The sequence below is a fragment of the Papio anubis genome, chromosome 6 (assembly GCF_008728515.1).
Source record: "Papio anubis isolate 15944 chromosome 6, Panubis1.0, whole genome shotgun sequence".
NCBI classification, from domain to species: Eukaryota; Metazoa; Chordata; class Mammalia; order Primates; family Cercopithecidae; genus Papio; species Papio anubis.
Genome location: NC_044981.1, coordinates 151,906,458 through 151,929,987, shown reverse-complemented (window position 1 = coordinate 151,929,987; position 23,530 = coordinate 151,906,458). Strand labels below are relative to the sequence as shown.

Genomic DNA, 23,530 nt, shown 5'->3' with positions numbered 1-23,530 from the left:
GTACTTTTTCATGTCTTAACAGTAGATATGCGTGATTATCTACACCATGGAAACCCATCTTAATGAAATGGAAAGATCAGCTGTTTAAAAAAACAAACAGAACCAACCACCCATGCCTCCTACAGTCCTGTTAGGCCAAAGGTCTGCTCTCCACCTGGTCAGCTGCTGAGGAGGGAGCAGGTACCTGCACCACAGTTTAGTCACAACAGAAATATCATTAAAAAATAGACACTGTGCTGCCAAAAGATGTCAGTCCTTAAACATGTTGGCAAGCAAAGAAATTTTTCCTTTCAAGCACATCTTAGAGATACCTTAGTCTCAAGGCACAGTTGATCAGATTAAAGAAGCTAAGAGGACATTTTGGGGCTAGTCTAATCAATGAATATCTATCAGTGGCCATAAAGTTTTATTTTAGTGTGTTCTGGTGTAAAGGGATTAATTTTATGTACTCAGATCTATGGAGTTAGTTTTCTTCCACCTTTAATCACCTCGCTCGGCTTGCTTGTGTGCAGTGCTCACGCAGAACTTCCTAAGGGAGTGCCCCACTTGTTTTAATTTACTTCCTCTAGCAAAAGCACAGCCAGAGGAAACACAGTCGTTTAAAAAAGAAAGAAAAAAACAAAATAAATTGTCTCATTTCATTCAGAAGATTTCTGTTAATCCTACTTTTAAGTCAAAGGGTAGTGTTAAGTTTTGATTTGTAACAAACTCAGATTATCCATTAACCCACTCTTGCAGGCTTTCTATTCCCTTTCGAATGTACATCTATTTTTTAAAGGGCCAGGCTTTTTGAGTTTACCTTTCAAAAAAGTGTATTTAGGCAGAATGGTCTTCTAGAGTTACGGAATAGCTTTTCAAATGTTAGATGGATATTTTCTTAGAATTACTCCAAAATGCAGTAAATGAGAGGCAACAGGCTGAAGCTGCCGATCTCTGGTGTGAACAGCAGTGAGTAAAAGTGCTTTGAACTTAGTGTCCGTATTGGAAAGCAGGGAGTTAAAAGAATCAGTTTGAATTCCATAATTGCTGTAAATATTATGTAGGATTTATTATCCCATTTTTTGATGTACGATGTAAATGTAAAACATACAGATTCCCTCCCTCCCCCAAAGAGTTTATTCTCCTAGACATAAAATGAATGTACATGCCTAGCTATTGTCCACCTCTTTTCAGTTTGATGATGTGTATCTGATGAGGAAGGACAGAGATGAATCAAAATAATTATAAACGAATACAGATGATGACTGGGTGACTGAAATCTTATCTCCCAAAGAGCATAGTTAACTGCAACAGCAGTGGATGATAACTATTGGGTGGGGGTGGAGGGTTGTTTTGTTCAGTTCTGCCTAGAAGACAGTTGTGATTATTTTAGTCCCACAGTCTCCACTCCTCCCCTGGGCCTGTTTTTGCCCTGCTTTCCTGGCCTCTGTATACGGCCTTTGTTAGCACTTTGTAGTTGTCAGTCAGCTGTTACTCCAAGTCCTCTGTCAGAAATAAAGTTACTTTTGTTTGAAGAGTCTCCAGTAATCCCCCTTCTTTTTAAACTATGACTCCCCAAAGATATATAGTCTAACTTTTGTGCACCAGTATTTTATCATATTTATTTAATAAATTCCATAAACCTTACATGAAAGACATTAAACAAAAAGTACTCACCCCCTTAAAAGGAGAAAGATAATGACCATCAAGGCATGGCCAAATTACACAATCTTAGAAAACAGTACAGTAGGTAATTATTGGACCTTTTTGATCAGTGGCATCCTTGCTTTGCAGATGTGTACCACCACTGCACCTCACAGGTTTCTGTAAATATAGTGATTTGGGGTTCCCTTCTGTTGGGCATTCTTCTATCATGAAACCATTTGGTGATGAGAAGCTTGAGTTTCTAATGCATGTTCATCGGCTTTATTGGAGCTGCTTTTGTACTGTGGCCACCCATTTAACTTCCTCTGTGGTTGATATATGAGAGCTAGAGGACTCTGCCTTAGCTTCTTCACCAGAACACCATCTGATGTCTCCAAATGTCTTACACTGTGGCTCCCCTGTAAGAGAGGTGGAGAAGAGAGAGGCCAGGGCTGAGGCCATTCCAGTGAGATGATCACTTTCTTGGGCTACTGCCTGAGACCTCTCAAAAAACAGAATCTGTCCGTGGGCTCTAGTGAGGGGAGAGGAACCTGCCTTCAGTTGGCTGGTCAGAAACAGTTACCCAGGGCCGGGTGTGGTGGCTCATGCCTGTAATTCCAGCACTTTGGGAGGGCAAGGGTGGAGGATTGCTTAAGCCCAGCAGTTTGAGACCAGCCTGGACAACATAACAGGACCATGTCTCTACAAAGATGATTTAAAAATTAGCTGGGTGTGGTGGCATGTACCTGTGGTCCCAGCTACTCGGGAGGCTAAGGATTGCTTAAGCCCGGGAGGTCGAGGCTGCAGTGAGCTGTGATTGTGCCAGTGTACTCCAGCCTGGGCAACAGAGTGAAACTCTGTCTCAAAAAGAAAAAATGTTTCAGACACAGTCAGTGTCGAAGATGTCAATTAGCAAGGTTTTGTTAATCCCCTGGAAGTGTGCAACCCAGAATTAAACAGATGTTTAAGAACATAAATAAAAGATGAATCCCTGGCCAGGTGCAGTGGCTCATGCCTGTAATCCCAGCACTTTGGGAGGCCGAGGCAGGTGTTTCACGAGGTCAGGAGTTTGAGACCAGCCTGACCAACATGGTGAAACCTCGTTTCTACTAAAAATACAAAAATAAGCCAGGCTTGGTGGTGGGCACCTGTAATCCCAGCTACTCAGGAGGCTGAGGCAGGAGAATCACTTGAACCCAGAAGGCAGAGGTTGCAGTGAGCCGAAATCGCACCACTGCACTCCAGCCTGGGCGAAAGAGTGAGACTCCATCAAAAAAAAAAAAAAGATGAATTCCTGACACTTAATACATTTAGATAAAGTCTAACTTATCTTTAAAGTTAACTTTAAACAACTGCTCTATAACATAATATTATCCCCTGTGTAGACAGTGGCCTCTAGTATAAGCTTTGAATTGGTTTAAAAAATAAATTAGATTTAAGTATGAAAACATCTCTTCAACATTTCCATATCTCTACAACTCTTTGTTAGAAATATCCATTTTGTCCTGTATTCACTTTCTGCTGAACTAAAGGGCATGCCAGTCTCCAGAGGATGACAGATGGGCAGAAATTTATAAAACAGCAGCAGTCATGGATGGCCCAGAATACAAGTAGAACATACCAGACCTCTTGGGTAACTACTGCCTCAGTAAGAAAGGATCCAGAGATCCAGCATCCCCAGATTCCCTCACATACTGACCAAAGAAACTTTTTTAGTTTGCAGATTTTGGTGGGAATAGGGAGGGAGTATTAGAAGCTGAAGTTCTTGCTTTATTTAAATAATCATGACAGTAACAAAATTCAGTTAAATAATGCCCCTTCTAGGCCGGGCGTGGTGGCTCATGCCTGTAATCCCAGCACTTTAGGAGGCCAAAGCAGGCAGATCACTTGAGGTCAGGAGTTTGAGACCAGCCTGGCCAACATGGTGAAACTTCATCTCTACTAAAAATACAAAAATTAGCCGGGCGTGGTGGTGCACACCTGTAATCCCAGCTACTCTGGAGGCTGAGGCGGGAGAATCGCTTGAACCAGGGAGGTGAAGGTTGCAGTGAGCTGAGATTGCGCCACTGCACTCCAGCCTGGGCGACAGAGCGAAACTCCATCTCAAATAAATAAATAAATAATGCCCCTTCTAGGTGAAGACCTAAGTTCCCACCTAAGCATAATTTGAATTTACCCAATTTATCTTCTTTCAAAATACCTCAAACATTTCACCTTATTATTCCTTTTAAGGATTACAAAGTAGGGCGGGGGAAAAAGAAACCATTAATAAGGAATAATAGCTATTTGACAGACAGGTGTTCTTAGTTTCATAAAAAAAGATGCCTGGTAGATTCAGTCTTTTATGAATACTAAAGAATGTCTCTTATTTTTGTTTGTTTGAGACAGGTTCATTTTGAACCTAACCTGGTGTTCTCAGGGAACATAGGTTAGAGGGGAGAGAATTAGTAGTGAGGGCTCAAGTAAAAAGCATGTTAGAAGGCTGCTGTAGTGGTCCCGGTGAGGAGTGGTAAGAATGGAACTAAAATACCATGAGGAACGTGGGCCAAAGGAAGCAAGTCTGAGAGATTTAGAAAGTAAATCATCAGGATTCAGTGGTGACTCTTGGATTTGAAGAGGGAAAGGGAATAATCTAGGGTAGCTGTCAGTTTCTGCCATGGGTAGTTGGGCTAATAGTAGTGTATTAACTGAAATGGGGGGCAGGCAATTTGTGAGGGTGAGTTGAGTTCAGCATGGGACCTGTTGACTTTGAGGTGCCTTTGAAACAGGAGTGGATATGTCTAATTTTACATGAAGTGTCTGCTTAAGAGAATGTGTAGAGACACTAACAGGGCTGGGTAGGAACACGGAATACCTCAGATACCAAATGAAAACTTTTGGCAATAATAAGAAGTTAAGAAGTTGAAGAGGGTAGAAGAGGCAGCAGAAATGTAGATGGGTAAGAACATCTTGGCATGTTTAAGTGACATTGTGAATAAACCTGTCCTACTGGGCCAGATGCGATTAGGGCTGAGATCAAAGCAGGCCTAATGCAGTTTGCAGACGTGTTTTGTGTGACTTTTGTAGAGCTGGATCACACAGTGTCCAAAATTTAAATTAGGTGCCAACATTTCCACACAAAATCCGAATTTCTGACTTTTCTTTTAAATTAAAGGGATCCTAGAGGTAGATTTGGCAACATTGGTAGACCTATATGATAATAATCGACTGAAATATATGTCCTTTCTCTCCAATGAACCTGTTTTACTTTTTTGTGTTATTTCACCGGGCCCTTAGACATTTAATTTTCTACTGTTTTGTTTTGTTTTGTTTAACCCAGGCTTGTAAGTCAGATGAATTTTCTACTTCTAAGTCAAAGATCAGTAGGTAATAAAGGTACAAAGATGGATTAGCAACAGATTACGGAAGGCTTTGAATACCAAACTAAGGAGTGTAAATGTAGGCAGTGGGCCGCCTTTGAATAAGGAATTGATGAGATTAAAGCCATATTTAGGAGGATTATTCTGGACCAGTATGAAAACACAGAAGTTAGGGAAAACAGTTAATAGTTTTGAAAGAGAAGAGAAAAAAGAGATGGTGTTGGTGTACATAAATGGGCTTTTAAAATGCAAAATGAGAAGTGTTTTATAGAGATATCATCCAGGAAGGCTATTCACTGCCACATGGGCACTATATGGGTAGTTGTATTTGGTGGGAAATTTGCTTGCAGATTTCCAGGACTGAGACCCATGTGTGGTGTGGGGGATGGTGATTGTCGGGCATTATGGAAACGTCAAACAGAATATGCTCACTGGCTATCTATGGCCCACAGGTCACTGTAGTCTCTGTTATATGTACACTGTACATGGAGGAGAAAGGTCCTTTGAAAAAAGAAGGCTAAAATTAATATCTGATTGTCATTAACTGTGTGCCAAACACTGTTTTAAGCTCTTTACACAGACATTTAATCCTCACAACCAATTTCTGAAGTAGGTACTACTCCAATTTCCATTTTACAGACAAAGAAACTGAAACCCTAGAGGTTAAGAACTTACTCAAAGCCACAAGGCTGGTAAGAACAGAACCAGGACTTGAACGCAAGCAGTCTGCCTCTCCAGTGGTTTATCTTTTCACTGCTCTGTTAAGCTGCCCCTGCATTTTTATCTGTTCTAATGCTACACAAATAGGCAACTTTACAGGTAGAGAACCTTATGCTTTCATTCTGGAAGCTCTGTTATAACTCATTTCAGGGGTGTCGATTTGGTTCAGGTCCTCCTAGAATAAATAAAACTTCAGAATTGACCCTTGAACTGTCTCTTAGGGAGCAGATAATATAACGGGTCGTTGGGTGACCTTGAGAGAATAGGTATGTTCAAATGTCTGTTCTCTTCCTTTAGCTAATGGCTCAATATAGCTTATAATTGCATGCTTCTAACCCTTTGTTGAAAAATAAAAACTCTTATAAAAATGCTTTTTTTTTTTTTTGGAGACGGAGTCTTGCTCTGTCGCCCAGGCTGGAGTCCAGTTGTGCAATCAGCTCACGGCAACCTCCGCCTCCTGGGTTCAAGCGATTCTCCTGTCTCAGCCTCCCAAGTAGCTGGGATTACAGGCGTGTGCCACCACGCCTGGCTAATTTTTGAATTTTTTTGTAGAGATGAGGTTTCACCATGTTTGGCCAGGCTGGTCTCGAACTCCTGACCTCAGATGATCCACCCACCTCGGCCTCCCAAAGTGCTGGGATTATAGGCATGAGCCACTGTGCCCAGCCATAAAAATGCTTTTTAAAATGAAAACTAAAACATGTTAAATTTTTTTCATATGTTTTCATGAAAAATTATCACAGGACAAATTTCATAAATATTGAATTTGGAGAAAGTTGAGAGCCCATAACATTGCAGAGAAGCAAATGCATTTGATGCAAAGCCTCAAACTTGCCAAGTTTTTCTACCATATTTAGTGTGGTTTCTTTCTCTTTGGCCTACAGATGAAACATGTAAATGAAAGATTTCAAGATGAAAAAAATAAAGAGGTTGTTCTCATGTGCATTGGCATCACTTCAGGAGTTGGACGACTGCTCTTTGGCCGGATTGCAGATTATGTGCCTGGTGTGAAGAAGGTTTATCTACAGGTACTTTTTTACACTTTTCCCCTATCAGAAATTACTTTCATCACCCGATGGCTCATTAAATGTACTTACATGCTTAAATTATTTTTTATCTTCTTCTTTTTCTTTTTGAGATGGAGTTTCGCTCTTGTTGCCCAGGCTGGAGTACAAAGGCGCAATCTCAGCTCTCCGCAACCTCCATCTCCCAGGTTTAAGGGATTCTCCTGCCTCAGCCTCCCAAGTAGCTGGGATTACAGGCATGTGCCACCACACCAGGCTAAGTTTTGTATTTTTTAGTAGAGATGGGATTTCTCCATGTCGGTCAGGCTGGTCTCAAACTCCCCACCTCAGGTGATCTGCCCGCCTCGGCCTCCCAAAGTGGCTTAAATTCTTCTATAAAAATGAGAAATATTTTCTACAACATAACTTCTTTAGGCAGTTTTTCAAGGACAAAGTCAGTTATTAGTTTGGGTTTTAAACATGAAAAATTGGCAATGAAACAATTTCTTTGTTTTGTCATGGAACTCCACCAAACCAGAATGGTTTTCGTCCATTGCTTTTTCTATGAAGAATGTTTTTTGGTGTAGTTCTCATAGTCACCTGCAGATCCTGTGCCCTTTGCATGTCTTAGGAAATTTGGTTGTGTGTGTGACTTTTGAGCTTCTTTACTGCACACTGCCTCCTGTTTTTTTGGGGTGAGCATAAACAAATGCTAATTCCAAGATCATTACTGACAATCAACAGAACAAGTATTGAAGTGACTCCTTCATGTCACACACTTAGCTAAATGCTGAAGACTTAAGTGAGATGTGGTCTGTGCCCTCAGCTAGTATCTAATGGTCTCATGGGAGAAGATAAAGCGGTGTTGCAGCTTTAAAAATGGGTTTGCTAGATGGGTGCCATGGCAACATAGGCACCATGCATCTGAGTCAGAGTCACTAGGTCTGAGTAGAGTTAAGAGGAGAGGACCAAGTATGTAGATAAGGAAGACAGAGAAGCATGCTCCGAGCAAAGACAAACACATGGGAAAGCTGTGGAGGTGTGACATGGGATGTTGTATCTGGGAAACGAATGTTTGAATGGAATAAAGGGAGAATAGTGGTTGGATTGGTTGGGGGGATGGACAGGAAGCAGCTTGGGAAGGGCCGTTATGTACATGAGCTCTATCCTGCAACCTACCAGGAGCTATTAAAGGATTTTAAGCCAGAGGGTGACATAAGTTGGGGGGGCAGGGGTTGGTGTTTTTTTGTTTTTTGAGGCAAGGTGTCACTCCGTTTCCCAGGCTGGAGTACAGTGGTGCTATCATGGCTCACTGCAACCTCGACCTCCCAGGCTCAAGCAATCCTCCCACCTCAGCCTCCCAAAGTGCTGGGGTTACAGGTGTGAGCCATGCCCAGCCTGAGTTGTGTTTTATAAAGATCAATCTTGGCTCTGTGTGATGGCTCATGCCTGCAATCCCAGCACTTTGGGAGGCTGAGGCAGGTAGATCACCTGAGGCCAGGAGTTTGAGATTAGACATGGTAAAACCCCATCTCTACTAAAAGTACAAAAATTATCCAGGCATGGTGGCACATTCCTATAATCCCAGCTACTCAGCAGGCGGAAGCAGGAGAATCACTTGAACCTGAGAGGCAGAGGTTACAGTGAGCTGACATTGTGCCACTGCACTCCAGACTGGGTGACAGAGCAAGACTCCATCTCAGAAAAAAAAAAAAAAATCAATCTGGTAACTGTGAAGAGTGGAATGGAGTGGAGGAGGGGACAAGAGTTGAGATAGTCACAAAAGGCCACATACTGAATGATTCCACTTATATGAAGTGTCCAGAATGGGAATCTCTGTGTCTTTCCATAGAGAAAGAAGGTAGATTTGTGGTTGTAGGGGCTAGGGAAAGGAGGGAATGGCGAGTAACTGCTACTGGGTTTCTTTGTAGGGTAATGAAAACGTTGTAAAATTAGATAGTGATGAAACTCACTGAAGTGTACACTTTAAGTGGGTGAATTTCATAGAATATGAATTATATCTCAATAAAGCTATTTTTAAAAAAGGCCAGGCATGGCAGCTCATGACCGTAATGTCAACACTTTAGGAGGCTGAAGCAGGAGGATCACTTGAGGCCAGTTTGAGACAATCCTGGAATCATAGTGAGATCTCATCTCTATAAGAAAAAAAATTTTTTTTAAGTTAGCCAGGTATGGTGGCACATGCCTATAGTCTTAGCTATGCAGGAGGCTAAGATGGGAGGACTTTGAGCCTAGGATTTTGAGGTTACAGGGGAGTATGGTCATGCCACTGTACTCCAGCCTAGGCAACAGAGTGACACCATGTCTCTAAAATTTAGAAAAAAAGAGTGGAGGTCCAGGAACTAGTTGGAAACTATTTTAAAGTAGTCTAGGCATCTAGGCAGGAAGAACCAAGGCAGAGATACTGAGATCAAATGGAATAAGCTAGGGACATAGAGAATGAAAATTTGATGAAGCCACTTAGGCTGGATCTGAGATTTGTGGCTCAGGTAATGGAGTAGATGATTTTTCCATCTTATCAAGATCAATATGCAGTAGATCTAAGTATGATGATGAATTAGGTTTTTTAAATTAAAAAAATTTTTTTTCACCCAGCCTACCTGCCCTTGCCCCAGTGATGAGTTTGTTTTTGCCATGTGAAGTTTGTGATGCCTGTAGGAAAGCCAAGTTGAGTTTAGAGCTCATGGAAGAGTCTGGATAAGAGGCCTGTGGGTTAAGAGGCCTGTGGGTTTGGCATTCATGGGCTGCATGAAGTAAGTGGAGGACTAGGGAGACAGAAAGGGAGTGGCCAGATAGGCAGGGGGTAAAACAGGGACGAGAGTGTTTCTAGGGGCAGGACTGGTCAGCAGTGTCAGTAGCTAGTGACAAAAAGGCTGAAAGGTTTTCATTGAATTTAGAACAGGGAGGCTATGAGTGACCTTACAGAGAATGGTTTCAATGAATGGCAGGTGCAGAAAATTGATCATGATCATTTGAATAAATGGAAATATAGACAACTTTGTCCAAACGCTTGGCTGTGGAAGCAAGGTAAAGGCGAGCCACAAGGGGGGCCTTAGGATTTGGGGATTAAGCCTGTCTAATTATATTATACATGAGAGGCAGTGTTTGAGCAGGGCCTTGAAAAAGAGGTGAAATTTGGACACAGGAAAATGATTGGAAAAGGCATTACAGATAAAGTTAACTTCCATTAATTGACTTGAAGTAATAACAGTCAACCATTTATTGAGGACCTTCATGTGCCAGACAATGAACTAAGGGCTCTACATGCATTATCTCATTGATCCTTGTCCCAGCCCTTTAAGAGAGGAGGTACCATTGTTATTTCCACTTAGAGATGTGAACACTGAGGAACAGAGAGGCTACCTCATCATGGGTGTCTCTGTGTATAGAGATCCAGGCAGTTGCAGGACAGTCTGGTCACACAGCGGGAAGGAAGTGAAGAGAGTTGGTAATGTGCTGCTTTTAAAAATGTATTTATGGTATCATGATCACTTTGTCAATACCTCACTGTAGACATCCTCATCTAACATTTAGTTTTGTTCTCTAGTGTCAAGGGAGCCCTCTAATGGACATTTGTTGCACTACAGACTTTCAGCTTTTATTCATTCAAAAAGTTGAGTGCCTCCTGTGCCCCAAGCACCAGCTCAGATGCCGTTAGGGTGATGCAAACAAGACAGACATGGTCCCTGAGTTCCTAAAGCAAGACTGAGGCAGGAAGAAGCCGAATGTGTTTGGAAACCCAAGAAGACAGGAAAGTGGCATAGGAAGAGACTGGAAAGTTAGAGTGGGTCAGATTAGACAGAGCCTTGAAAGCAAAGATGAAGAGACTTTGCTTTAAGAGTGGTGGATTTTGGCCAGGCGTGATGGTTCACGCCTGTAATCCCAGCACTTTGGGAGGCCAAGGCTGGTGGATCATGAGATCAGGAGATCGAAACACAGTGAAACCTCGTTTCTACTATAATTAGAAAAAATTAGCCGGGCTTGGTGGCACGCGCCTGTAGTCCCAGCTACTGGGGAGGCTGAGGGAGCAGAATCGCTTGAATCTAGGAGGCAGAGGTTGCAGTGAGCCAAGATCGCACCACTGCACTCCAGCCTGGGTGACAGAGTGAGACCGGAAAAAAAAAAAAAAAAAAAGAGTAGTGGACCTTTGTTGGAGGACATAGGTCTGATTTTATGTTTTTAAAGTCACTGTGGTTGTTCTGTGTGTGGAGGATGAATTACAGGGAGGGAAACGAGAGTGCAAGAGGGGAGGAAGACCTAGTAGGAGATCAATTCAGGGTCCAGGTGAGAGATGATGGACTATGGTGCTGTAATAGATAAACTCATGATGTATTTTATATATCAGCATTTTATTCCAAAACAATTTTCGAATGTCCTCCTACCCTAGATAGGGCAGACAGATTATCTCTAACATTTTTGGAGCACATTTTAATACCTGAGTGTTTCCAGTAATTTACAAAAGAAAATATAGCCTTTCCTAACTTGTCCCATGTTGGTCTGCATTTACACAGCAGTAAGTTAAAAGTTATTACTGGGGGTCAAATATTTCACTTTAGATGAAAGTTTAGCCACAATCTGGCTTCTGTTAGGCAGTATCTAATTTTTTTCATCCAAATGTAGAGCATCGTTTGTGGCAGCCAGTGGTACCTGCTGAGGCACAGGTGTGACAGCTGCATTTCAAACAAGCCTGGAAAGGAGAAAGAAAGCCCTTCAGTGTGTCCTGTGGCTGAGAGGAGCCACCCATAGACTCCACCTTGTAAACACAGTGGCACAGGACACAGCACAGGCCTAACCCATGCAGGATGCTGGACTCGTTCCCTTATTCACTACCTCCTCTCTCTCCTTTTTCCTGGCTTCCCTGCCCCAACTTCCTAAACACACAGTGTGGTTTTTGAGTCTTGACTTTTCTCGGCTGCAGTTGACTCCAGCTCTGCCTGTTTGTTTATTCCTTTTTCTCTGTCCCTGGCTGGCTGCCTTTTGGCCCACCCTTTAAGGCTTGGAATGTCTTGGGCTTACCTTCTTTCCGTTCACTGGTGATGTGTTTTCTCAGACATACCCGCTCCCTGCTTTCATCTTTCAACTCCATGGGGCTGCGACAACTCTTCCCTCCTTGTCCCCTGGAAGCCAGTTTTGAGTAGCAGCCAGGCCTAGAACACTGGTGACACAGACACACTTCACAGCCCTTCCACATGGTCTAGTTTCAGATCATGGTAATCCCCAGTCTAGGAGGCTGCTGAGCCAAAGAGCACAGGCTCTGGAGTGAGACACCAGTTCACCCCAGTTCTACCACCAACTTGAGAACCAACAGAGGGGTGTGGTGAGGATTCTTGGTGGCAGGTTATATAAAGTGCCTAGCCCAGACTGGATGATTAATAAATCCTTGCATTTGTTATGTTTTAATATTCTGTTAAATACTGAAAGCAGATCCTGATTTGGAATAGGTCTCAAGAAAGGAGACCCTAGTTAATCCTGAATTAGAGTCTTTGCTTATAGGTAACAAAGATTTTAGGAATTTATCTCACAGTTTTGCTTAAGAGTTCTGAATTTCAACTTCCATCAAGGTCCTGGGTCCCAGGTATTTTCAACCTAGTAATTCTAAATATTGAGTGATTGGTTGCAGTAGCTTATGCCTATAATCCCAGCACTTTGGGAGGCCAAGGCAGAAGGATCTCTTGACCCCAGGAATGCAAGACCAGCCTGGGCAACATAGTGAGACCTTATCTTTACAAAAACTTAAAAAATTAGCTGACATGGTGGCCTTAAAAAATTAGCTGACATAGTCCCAGCTATTGGGAGATTGAGATGGGAAGATTGCTTGAGCCGGGGAGGTTGAGGCTGGAGTGAGCTGTGATCCTGCCACTGCACACCAATCTGAATGGCAGAGTAAGACTTTGTCTCCAAAAAATAAAAATAAAAAATAAATGCTGAGTCAAGTCTACTGCTCCTGCCAGAAGGCATGATTGAAATGCATTACATAGAATAATAATGGTTAAAGAAAAGCTTGGCAAAAGTTCCCAGAGTATATACTTTATTGGGACAGGAGAGGCTGCGTGTATCGTGGTATCTTTTTACTATTTTCTTAACCTTATAGGCCTGTGTTTCTAGTTACCATTAAATTACTACAGATTTGTGTCTTTAATGTAATATATAAGTGTTTTGGAAGGGTGAGAATATTTCAAAGGTTTGAAAGTTAAAACTTTGTATGAAAGAATTGAAAACTTGGAATTTAGATCACTTTTCCATTGTGTCATATTTCTCTGCGACATGGACGTATTGAAGCATGGACATCATGTCCATGCACATAAAGCAGACAACCCAGATGACACACACACATGCACAGGAACGCTCTGAAGGATGCAAACCCAACTGTGAAGTGTTGATTCCTGAGGACGTGAATGCGCATGGGTTGAGGGTGAGAAGAGGTTGTAGGAAGACTTTCATATATTACTGTGTACATTTCTCTAAGGTTTGAATTTTTAAAAATACATTCATGAGTTACTTTTGTAATGTAGAAATATTAATGACTTTCCTATCCATCAGCCTGCGTAAGCTTCCTCTTCCAGTTCAGGTAGAATGAACTGGATCAGTGTTGCTCCATTTTCCTTTTTAGCGTTTTACATTCACCTAAAGATACCTTGGGATGAGGTTATATACTTTACCAAATGTAAGCTATTTCCAAAGTAATATCCAAATACTTAACAATTTCCCAGCCTAAGTAAATGATCAGAGGCTCCGTACTCACTCTCATCTAGACTGTGGCACGGGTGTGAATGTATCAAATGCACGTTTCTCCATCAGGCAAAAATGAGAGTAACCATGTGCCATGGAGAAGGTTGACCGACTCCCTGTGAAGCACTTTGAAGTGACACCGGCCTCTGTGTGCTTCAGAAGAATCCAGCCATCTGCTGTATGGCCTGACATTTTCCTTTAGTTTGTGGTGGGCCAACAGAACTCTGTTGCCAACTGTTTTCTGTCCTGGGTGCCCAGCCAGAGGCTCTGAAAGTCTGGAGACTTTATATTGACTAAACTTTAGGAACATCAATTATATGTCCACCTCCAAGATGCCTTCTCTTAGTCAGGTGCAGCTCATTGTTTCCTCTTGAGCTACACTTAATATTCTTAAGCAAAACCTAAACTGACATTTCTCCAGCAATTCTCTGCTTGATAGAAATGGGAAAGGTAAGAGCAAAAGGAATCTTTTGTTCTCATGTACATACACTAACTCATAGAAAGTTAATTCTTCTATAGCCTGTGCTATTATAACAAGTATTTATATATTTGTGATATAGTTCCTTAAAGAAAACAAAAGCAATATAGACATCTAAACTGTCACTGGCTTACTAAATGTCAGTGCCAGAGCCTAGGAGAAATAAGGAGCCTGTGAATCCCTTATTCGAATCTAACCAGAGCTGCTGTGTTTGAGAGCAAGTTTTAAAAGACTGTATGTAATACTAAGTTTATTCATCTTTCACACTGAGTCCCAGCATCACCAGATCAGTATTTGATGCCTGGATCAGTCTTTATTCTGGGGAGTGATGAAGCACTGGACCTGCTATGTGTGTAGTCTGCCAAACGTCGGCATGTGCTCCTTGCAGCCCAGGCATCCTGCATGTAAAGAATACGTGTGTTCTCACCAGCCTCATCTACTTACCTCCACATTTAGCCAGATTCTGCGTATTAACATCTGCTGGGAAAGAGCATCACTACAGTAGCTGCAAATAAGGTGAAGGAAGCAAAGTATTTTTCTGACAAGTACTTAAAGAATAGATGTGTAAATTTCTATAAACAAAAGTCTTAAAGGAAAATGAAAAATTTTTACATTTAAATAACTGCATAAATAATTGTCTAATTTTAATAAGAATATAACTTAATATAACTTGAATGGAGAAAAGGATGACTTGCAGTCAGGGAAAGTATTAAGAAATAATATGCTCAGGCTGGGCGCGGTGGCTCAATGCCTGTAATCCCAGCACTTTGGGAGGCTGAGGCGGGTGGATCATGAGGTCAGGAGATCGAGACCATCCTGGCTAACACAGTGAAACCCCGTCTCTACTAAAAATACAAAAAATTAGCCAGGAGTGATGGCGGGCGCCTGTAGTCCCAGCTACTCGGGAGGCTGAGGCAGGAGAATGGCATGAACCAGGAAGCAGATCTTGCAGTGAGCCGAGATCGCGCCACTGCACTCCAGCCTGGGCCACAGAGCGAGACTCCGTCTCAAAAAAGAAAAAAGAAAGAAATAAATAGTATGCTCAAAATATATAGCAATAAGTTGGAAACTTTTACTTGAATAATTTTTTACAAAACTGGCCAAAGAACAAAAATGTGAAGAGGCCAAGTTCCAGGAATCATGTTACATATTGTTCTAAAACAACATAAGCACTTAACAAAGTTGAAAAGTTAACAAAGCCAAGTACTGTACTAGGCTTCTAACATTCACTAAGTATAAAATTCTACAGAGCTGATTTTCTTATCTTTAAAGACAGTTGTTGGCAAGTGGTACTGGTGTTAAAGAAAAAAAAAAGGGGCCGGGCGCGGTGGCTCAAGCCTGTAATCCCAGCACTTTGGGAGGCCGAGACGGGCGGATCACGAGGTCAGGAGATTGAGACCATCCTAGCTAACACGGTGAAACCCTGTCTGTACTAAAACTACAAAAAACTAGCCGGGCGAGGTGGCAGGCGCCTGTAGTCCCAGCTACTCGGGAGGCTGAGGCAGGAGAATGGCATAAATCTGGGAGGCAGAGCTTGCAGTGAGCTGAGATCCGGCCACTGCACTCCAGCCTGGGTGACAGAGTGAGACTCCATCTCAAAAAAAAAAAAAGGAAATATGTACTGACCAAAATAGAAAAAAAAATATGAAGCACATTAAAAGAAAAAATATATATTCCTGAAAACCTTGTATAATTACAGTGGCATGGTTGGGAATGTTTGGTCTATAGTTTTAACAATTAAATCCATTGAATCTGGCCCCGTACCATCCTAAAGTTTTATTCTAGATTCTCTGGAGTTTGTGATTATAGATATGTTTCTAAGATTTAAATAACTTTCCATGTTTATCTCCTTTTATGTTTGTACATAGAATAAAAATGTTTCTATTGTTAAGAATATTAGGGTTGGATGCAGTGGTTCACGCCTGTAATCCCAGCACTTTGGGAGACCAAAGCAAGTAGTTTGTTTGAGCCCAGGAGTTCAAGAATGGCCTGGGCAACATAGTAAGACCCCATCTCTACAAAAAATAAAAAATTAGCCGGGCATAATGGCATGTCCCACCTACTTGGGAGACTGAAGTGGGAGGATCACTTGGACCCCAGGAGGTTGAGGCTGCAGTGAGCTGTGATCGCACCACTGCATTCCAGCCTGGGTAACAAAGTGAGACCTGTTTCAAAAATAAAAAATAAAAAATTGGGGTTTATCTGCTTAGATTTTCAATACAAACGACTACTTAAATCTTTACCTACTTGTTAATTTCAAACCCTTTTCTACATTTTGATTTATCTTTAGATCTCTTTTTGTCTCAATAAATGGGAAGTATCAGGAAGTATTTTTACTTGCTCAAGGTCAGAGAGAGCTTAGAACCTGATAGTGTCCCTCTGAGCCCCAGTTCTTTCCAACCTGCCAGGCTGTAGGCCCAGCAATTACTCACTGCTAAGAAATTATGCTTGTGCTGTCATGGAAGTTGCATTGGAGAAATGGATATTTAACTGGCAAATAAAAATCAGGAGAATGGGAGATTTTGTTCTTTAGAAATGCTAGTGTGAAGTGGTAGGTTTATTTTGCAAATGGTCAACTGGTATTCCTTTTTTTTTTTTTTTTTTTTTTTGAGACGAGTCTGTTTCCCTGTCGCCCAGGCTGGAGTGCAGTATGCTGATCTCAGCTTTACTGCAAGCCTGCCTCCTGGTTCACACCATTCTCCTGCCTCTAGCCTCCTGAGTAGCTGGGACTCATAGGCCCGCCACCACCTTCTGGCTTAATCCTTTTTTTTTTTGTATTTTTAGTAGAAACGGGTTTCACCGTGTTAGCCAGGATGGTCTTGATCTCCTGACCTCCTGATCCACCCGCCTCGGCCTCCCAAAGTGCTGGGAATTACAGGCCTGAGCCACCGCGTCCGGCCGGCCAACTCATATTCTTAAACTAATCATAATTTTACCATAAGACCATATTTTAGTGATTGAAGAAAAAAATGTACCGAACTGTATGATATGATGGTGTTAAAAAGAACTCACCCAATATGAAACATTTTTCAAGAGCATGTTTCCTATTTTGATGTCAGTGGACCACTTGTGGTAAAGTTGTGAAAACCAACACTCCTGAATTCCACCCAGAACTCACACTTTGCACCTTCACAGACCCTCAGATTGTGAGTGGCTGCCCTGAGGCGTACTACCAACCTCCGGCTTTTGTAGGTCTATGGAAAAACAGAACCGATGAAGACAGTGATGCATACAGCTGTTTTATCTGGTCTCTCCTTCCTCCCCAGCCTCACTGTTATTGGAGGGCACTTTCCAGGCACAGTTCTGTTCACGGCCTGCTGCTGCCCACGTGGACCATGGGTTCCGGGATGGCTCCATCTTCTGTGCTTTGGGCACATTACTTAACCTCTCCCAGCATCGCTATCTTCATCAGAGATAACATTAGTAACCACCTCATAAAGTTGTTATGAGGATCACCAGTGAGATAATCAATGTAAAGCTTACAACAGTGCTTGGCACTTAGTAAACACTAAATAAATGATAGTTGCTATTATATGCATACTTTTAAAAAACCTGATACTTTTAAAAACATTTTTTCCGCTGACTAGTGAATTGTTCAGTTTTACAATGTTCTGTGCCTTTAAAAAGTTATTAAATTAACTGTTTCCTCCTTTTTTGTACCCACCATGCTTTGAATATATAACTACGGCAGCATATAAACACTTCACTTGCACTTACGTATTTAAATGTCCATCTTTCCATAACCCAAGGATAGGAACGAAGTCTTACTCATTGTTGAAATCTCTAGTACATAGCACAGTGCCTACCAAATAGTAGGCAAAATCAGGTGTTCGATTCTATTAACTACTCTAACACTGAAATGAAAGTGTTCAATGGCTCAAAATAAGTATAATAAGCCTTAACTCTGGGTGCTTAAATTTATCTATAATGTCTGCCAGTGAAGTATATATAGTTTTAAAGGTTAAAAAAAATCAAGTGTTTAATGAATTCGAGCTGATTGAGCACTGACCAGATACAGGATCCTTAAACTTCATAATATCTAGTCCAAAGATGATTTTTTTTTTTTTGGTACAGATTCTGACTTCAAGGTGTTTGCAGGCTGGGAGGGCAAGTAATATATAAAAAGTCATTTTTGGCTGGGTGGTGTGGCTCATGCCTGTAATCCCAGCACTTTGGGAGCCTGAGGCAGGCAGATCACTTGAGGTCAGGAGTTCAAGACCAGCCTGGCCAACATGGTGAAGCCCCGTCTCTACTAAAAATACAAAAATTAGCCAGACGCGGTGGTGCTTGCCTGTAGTCCCAGCTACTCAGGAGGCTAAGGCAGAAGAATTGCTTGAACCTGGAAAGTGGAGGTTGTAATGAGCCGCGATCACACCACTGCACTCCAGCGTGGGCAACAGAGAGAGACTCCGGCTCAAAACACAAAGTTATTTTCTTCTTGTCCCTTAGTGGAAATATTAAGAAAGTGCTAGGGGAACTCGAAGGAGATGATTATAGGAGTTGATTATGTATGTAAAATCAAAGTAAATGGGGCAGTGGCGGGGGGAAAAAGGGGAACCAGTAGTGACTTAGAAGTCCTAAGCATGTTGCATGGTAATTGTGACATTGACTTCCTGCGAGTGAGCTGACATTGTGGTGTCCGTCCTAGGTACTCTCCTTTTTCTTCATTGGTCTGATGTCCATGATGATTCCTCTGTGTAGCATCTTTGGGGCCCTCATTGCTGTGTGTCTCATCATGGGTCTCTTCGATGGATGCTTCATTTCCATTATGGCTCCCATAGCCTTTGAGTTGGTTGGTGCCCAGGATGTCTCCCAAGCAATTGGATTTCTGCTCGGATTTATGTCTATACCCATGACTGTTGGCCCACCCATTGCAGGTAAATATAATGATTCTCCAGTAATTATATTAATTCATAGTATTTTCTACTTCAGGTCTTAATTTAAGTCTCACTTATATTTAAAACGTATTACAGGTTATTGATTACTGGTCTTTTGCTTTCATGTGTGCCTTACTGGTAACATTTTTAATAAGACTAGCTATAAACGGTATGTTGAAAAGGTTTGCTGAAAAGTCCCTCTTATCCTTACTGGCAGGTAAAACACTGAATAAAATATGTAACAGTAGGCCAGGCTCAGTGACTCACACCTGCAATAGCAGCACTCTGGGAGGCTGAGGCAGGAAAATCACCTGAGCTCAGGAGCTTGAGACCAGCCTGGGCAACATAGTGAGATACTATCTGTACAAAAAATAAAAAATAAAAACATTAGCCAAGCATAGTGGCATGCATTTGCAGTCCCAGACGCACAGGAGGCTGAGGTGGGAGGATTGCTTGAGCCCAGAGGTCAAGGCTGCAGTGAGCTGTGATCATACCACTGTACCCCAGCCTGGGCAAAACCCTATTTAAAAAAAAAAAAAAAAAAAAGAGATGAAGATTCTGGAAGATTTCTAAATATGTCAGCTTTTGGTAAGAGATCGTACATCCCCCTGAGGAGTAGCTGATGAAAAATAACATAATAGAAAAAACCCAAATGCCCATAAATAGCTAATTGGGTAAGCAAAATGTGGAATATCTATGGTAAAATATTATTCAGCCATAAAAAGGAGTAAGGTACAGAACTGATGCTACCAGGTGAATGGACCTCAAGAACATTATACTAAGTGAAAGAAGCCAGACATAGAAGGTGACATGGCTGGGCATGGTGGCTCACACCTGTAATCCCAGCACTTTGAGAGGCCAAGGCAGGAGGATCATTTGAGCTCAGGAGTTCCAGACTAGCTTGGGCAACATAGCAAGACCTTGTCTCTACGAAAAATAAAAAAAATTAGCCTGGCCTGGTGGCACATACTAATAGTAGTGTAATCTCACCTACTCCAGAGGTGGAGGTGAGAGGATCTCTTGCGTCTGGGAGATCAAGTCTGCAGAGCCGTGAGAGCACCACTGCACTCCAGCCTGGGTGACAGAGTGAGACCCTGTCTCACTCTAAAAGGTCGTATATCATATGATTTATTTCATGTGAAATGTCCAAAATAGGTAAATAAATACAGATAGAAAACAGATTGGTGATTGCCAGGGGCTGGAGAGAAAGAGGATTGGGAAGTAACTACTTAATTGGGATGAAGTGTCCTTTTGGCACGATGAAAATATTTTGGAATAGAAGCGGTGGGTGCACAACATTGTGTATGTGCTAAATGCCGCTGAATTGTTCACTTTCAAATGGTTAATTCTATCTCATGTGAATTCCACCTCTAGAAATTCTCTGAATGATACTATAAAGATGTCTCATGTTCAGTATTACTTGGGTGCCTGTGTCAATTAGTATTAGAAGATTCAATATAAATATGATAAAATGTAAATGTATGTACTGTCATCTGTATTTGGCACATGAGACGCTCAGTGAAGGTTTAGCTCAATGCATTCTCATATCCTGAACTGCATTCCTAGTCATGAATCAAGCAAGCAGAGTTACTACTGAGCAGACCACATACAGTTTAAGTTCAAAAGGTCATGGTCTCCCTATAGGAGAACCCTCCTCCTCCTTCTCTCCCGCAGGTAATATACTGTTCACTCTTCTTTTTATACCCTACAAGCTTAGTTTTACAGTTTCTAAGTCCACAACAGATTTTATATAAGCAGCACTCTAGTAGTAAATAGTTTTGCTACCAGAAGTGACAGTTAACAGAGCAAGAATAAGGGAGGTAACAGGAAACTTCGGAAGCAGGCAGAGCACCACTACACAGCAACTGGCAGCAGAAAGCTGCTGGCTCACCAGGAGGCTCTGAGGGCATCATAGTATCACAGCAGAGCATAATCATGAGTGTTCATAAGGAGGAAGAGTTCAGTTATGTATGGAATGGTCTGATTCCAAAGATAGAAAACTTGTGCATTTACAGATATTGTCTATTTTATTTATGCAGAATGGATATACACATTTTTATGTGTTGGTACTTAGACAAATGGTCAGCTATTTATTTAGCAAAGTCAGATAGATATTTAGTACAGTATGTTCCCTGGACATTTTAGATAACTTAGGTTGTATAAGTTATAAAAGTTTAAAAACACTAAGATAACTTTTAAAACCATGAGTCCTGGAATTTGTTAGAGAAATTGGAAATGTTGAGTACCCTAAATAATAGTTTTCAGAAGCAGAACCCAAATATAGAATGCCATTAATAATTCTTATATATTTATATTTTCTTCCAGGTACTGATAAACCTTAGTCTCTTTCCAAAATGTATTTAACAACCTAACTTTCATCCACATTATTACATTTACAGTTTTTCTCAATTTTGAATTATAATGTTAAATAGTTTCATGTTATTTCATAAAAACCAAATAGACCAAAGAGTAGTTTGAAAGCTAGGCATGGTGGTTCATGCTTGTAATCCCAGCATTTTGGGAGGCTGAGGTGGGAGGATTGCTTTAGCCCAGGAGCTTGAGACCAGCCTGGGCAATGTGACAAAACCCCATCTCTACAAAAAATATAAAAATTAGCCAGGCATGGTAGCATGCACCTGTAGTCCCAGCTACTCAAGAGGCTGAGCTGGGAGGATCAGTTGAGCTTGGGAAGTCAAGGCCTGCAGTGAGCCATGATTATGCCACCATACTCCAGCCTGGGTGACACAGTGAGACCCTGTCTCAAAAAAAAAAAAAAAATCTGCCTTTCCAGCTTTTCAAGTAATGTCTTGGTATGAAAATCCAGAGGCCTGTACTTTATGACAACGTTACATATATGAGATCTTTTTTTTTCTATCAATAAAGGTTTATATTTCAGATCTGTTTCCTTAAAAAAAAAAAAAAAAAAGTCTGATATCTGAGATGTTTGAACCAGTCCTGTGGAGGTGAAATTAGGCTGGGACTAGGCCATCCCTGTGACTAATCTAGACCCCCTGCAGAGCCACACTTGTTCTCCGTTGGTGACAGCTTTTTCCCTTCTCAGGGTTACTTCGTGACAAGCTGGGCTCCTATGACGTGGCGTTCTACCTCGCCGGAGCCCCTCCCCTTATCGGAGGTGCTGTGCTTTGTTTTATCCCGTGGATCCATAGTAAGAAGCAAAGAGAGATCAGTAAAACCGCTGGGAAAGAAAAGATGGAGAAAATGGTGGAAAACCAGAACTCTCTGCTGTCAAGTTCATCTGGAGTGTTCAAGAAAGAATCTGACTCTATTATTTAATATCTTACATACCTCCACCAGACTGGACTTGCTTTTTGAATTTTAAGCAAGTTTCCTTTCCTTTTATACGAATTGCAAATTTCATATTTTTTTAATCACATCCTAGGAATAGCACAATAATTGGGAAATAGAACCCTTATCACTACAAGAACCATTTTCTGCCACTGAATATCTCTGATGTTTCCGTGAGTCTGAGGGCAGAGACCCCAGTATATGAAAACATGTCTGAAAGTCACATATTGTGAAAATTTGAAGCTATCTCAGTAAAAAGCAACTTTGGAAACTGTGAATGATCTTTAGCTTGTACAAACATTTAAAAATACCTCAAGCTATACTGAAAGGGTTGCAGTTTGGTTAGGAGTGGAAATATTTTGTTTGTTAATGATGTCTTCAGTTCTGGTACCTCTGTTTTACTTTCTTATGCTCTGTGGAAACTTTTTGCAAAATTTAAGCCTGGGTTCTAGGTAATACCAGATCTACCCAAACCTCCAGTCTGTGTTAAAGTTGCTTTCCTGCTGTTAAATAAGCTGTGATATTAAGATATTCTGACTTGCTCCAGTGTCAAGGGCCCTTCTGGGAGCAGGTGCTAACAATGTGTTCAGAATCAATACGTGAAATGAAAAGGATCCTCTCCAGGAGGATCCTGAGCTGTTCAGAAATCATTTAAGTTTACAGCATTGTTCCCTTTGCGTTTGCAGTGTGTTTTACTCAAGTAGCCAGAAACACCCCACGTTTCTGAATTGTTGAAATTGTAACAATAAAGTAAAATAGAATGCATGAAAGATATTCTGGCAATTGTAACTTAGAAATCTTCTGACTTCCAGATTTGTTAGCACTAGAACCTGATATTTAAACAAAGTCTTACTTAGCAGTTATCAAGTGGCAGTTACAGGCAGAAATTGGTGGAGGCCGGAGGATGGGGAGGGGGGCAAAACCCTTTATATTTGTGAAGGAAATATCTGTAGCTGATAGAAATAATTGCTTAAATTGGTTTATGAAATTAATGAGTCTGAAAAGGTTAAAAGTACTTATAAAAAGAACCAAGTCCTACATTTCCAGAACTTTCTGGCAAAAATTTTCACTCATATTATTGATCCTAGTGTGTTCCCTAAGAACATTCCCATTATATTTTTGCTATTTATATACAGATTATCATAAGAAAGCTTTCAGTTTGAGGACCGAAAATTAAAACCAAAGTCATGTCGTGACCCATACTCATTTACAAAAACAAGAACACTTTCCTATATCCCTAAAATAATGCTTTAATGCTTGAGACCTTTAAAAGGTAGTGCTTTTCATTGTGAAGACATTCAGCAACTTACTTTGTCATACACGCAGTTGTACCTTACCACTTCTAATAGTTTCATATTTCATATTCAGGGGACTTAGATAATTTGCCTGTGGATGGTTCTTTTGCAGGAAAAA

The 23,530-nt window shown here is 41.3% G+C and overlaps 1 protein-coding gene across 1 annotated transcript in view; it reads left to right on the top strand.

Annotated features, from left to right (window-relative positions):
- The window catches only part of SLC16A10 (solute carrier family 16 member 10), a 138,676-nt gene extending 115,391 nt beyond the window's left edge, over nucleotides 1–23,285 (top strand). Inside the window, exons 4-6 of the mRNA XM_003898305.3 lie at nucleotides 6,587–6,730; nucleotides 18,583–18,811; nucleotides 21,873–23,285. Of these exons, the coding sequence (XP_003898354.1) occupies nucleotides 6,587–6,730; nucleotides 18,583–18,811; nucleotides 21,873–22,105 (606 nt within the window). The 3' untranslated portion in view covers nucleotides 22,106–23,285. The remainder of the gene's footprint in view (nucleotides 1–6,586; nucleotides 6,731–18,582; nucleotides 18,812–21,872) is intronic.
- Nucleotides 23,286–23,530: the final 245 nt, after the last annotated feature.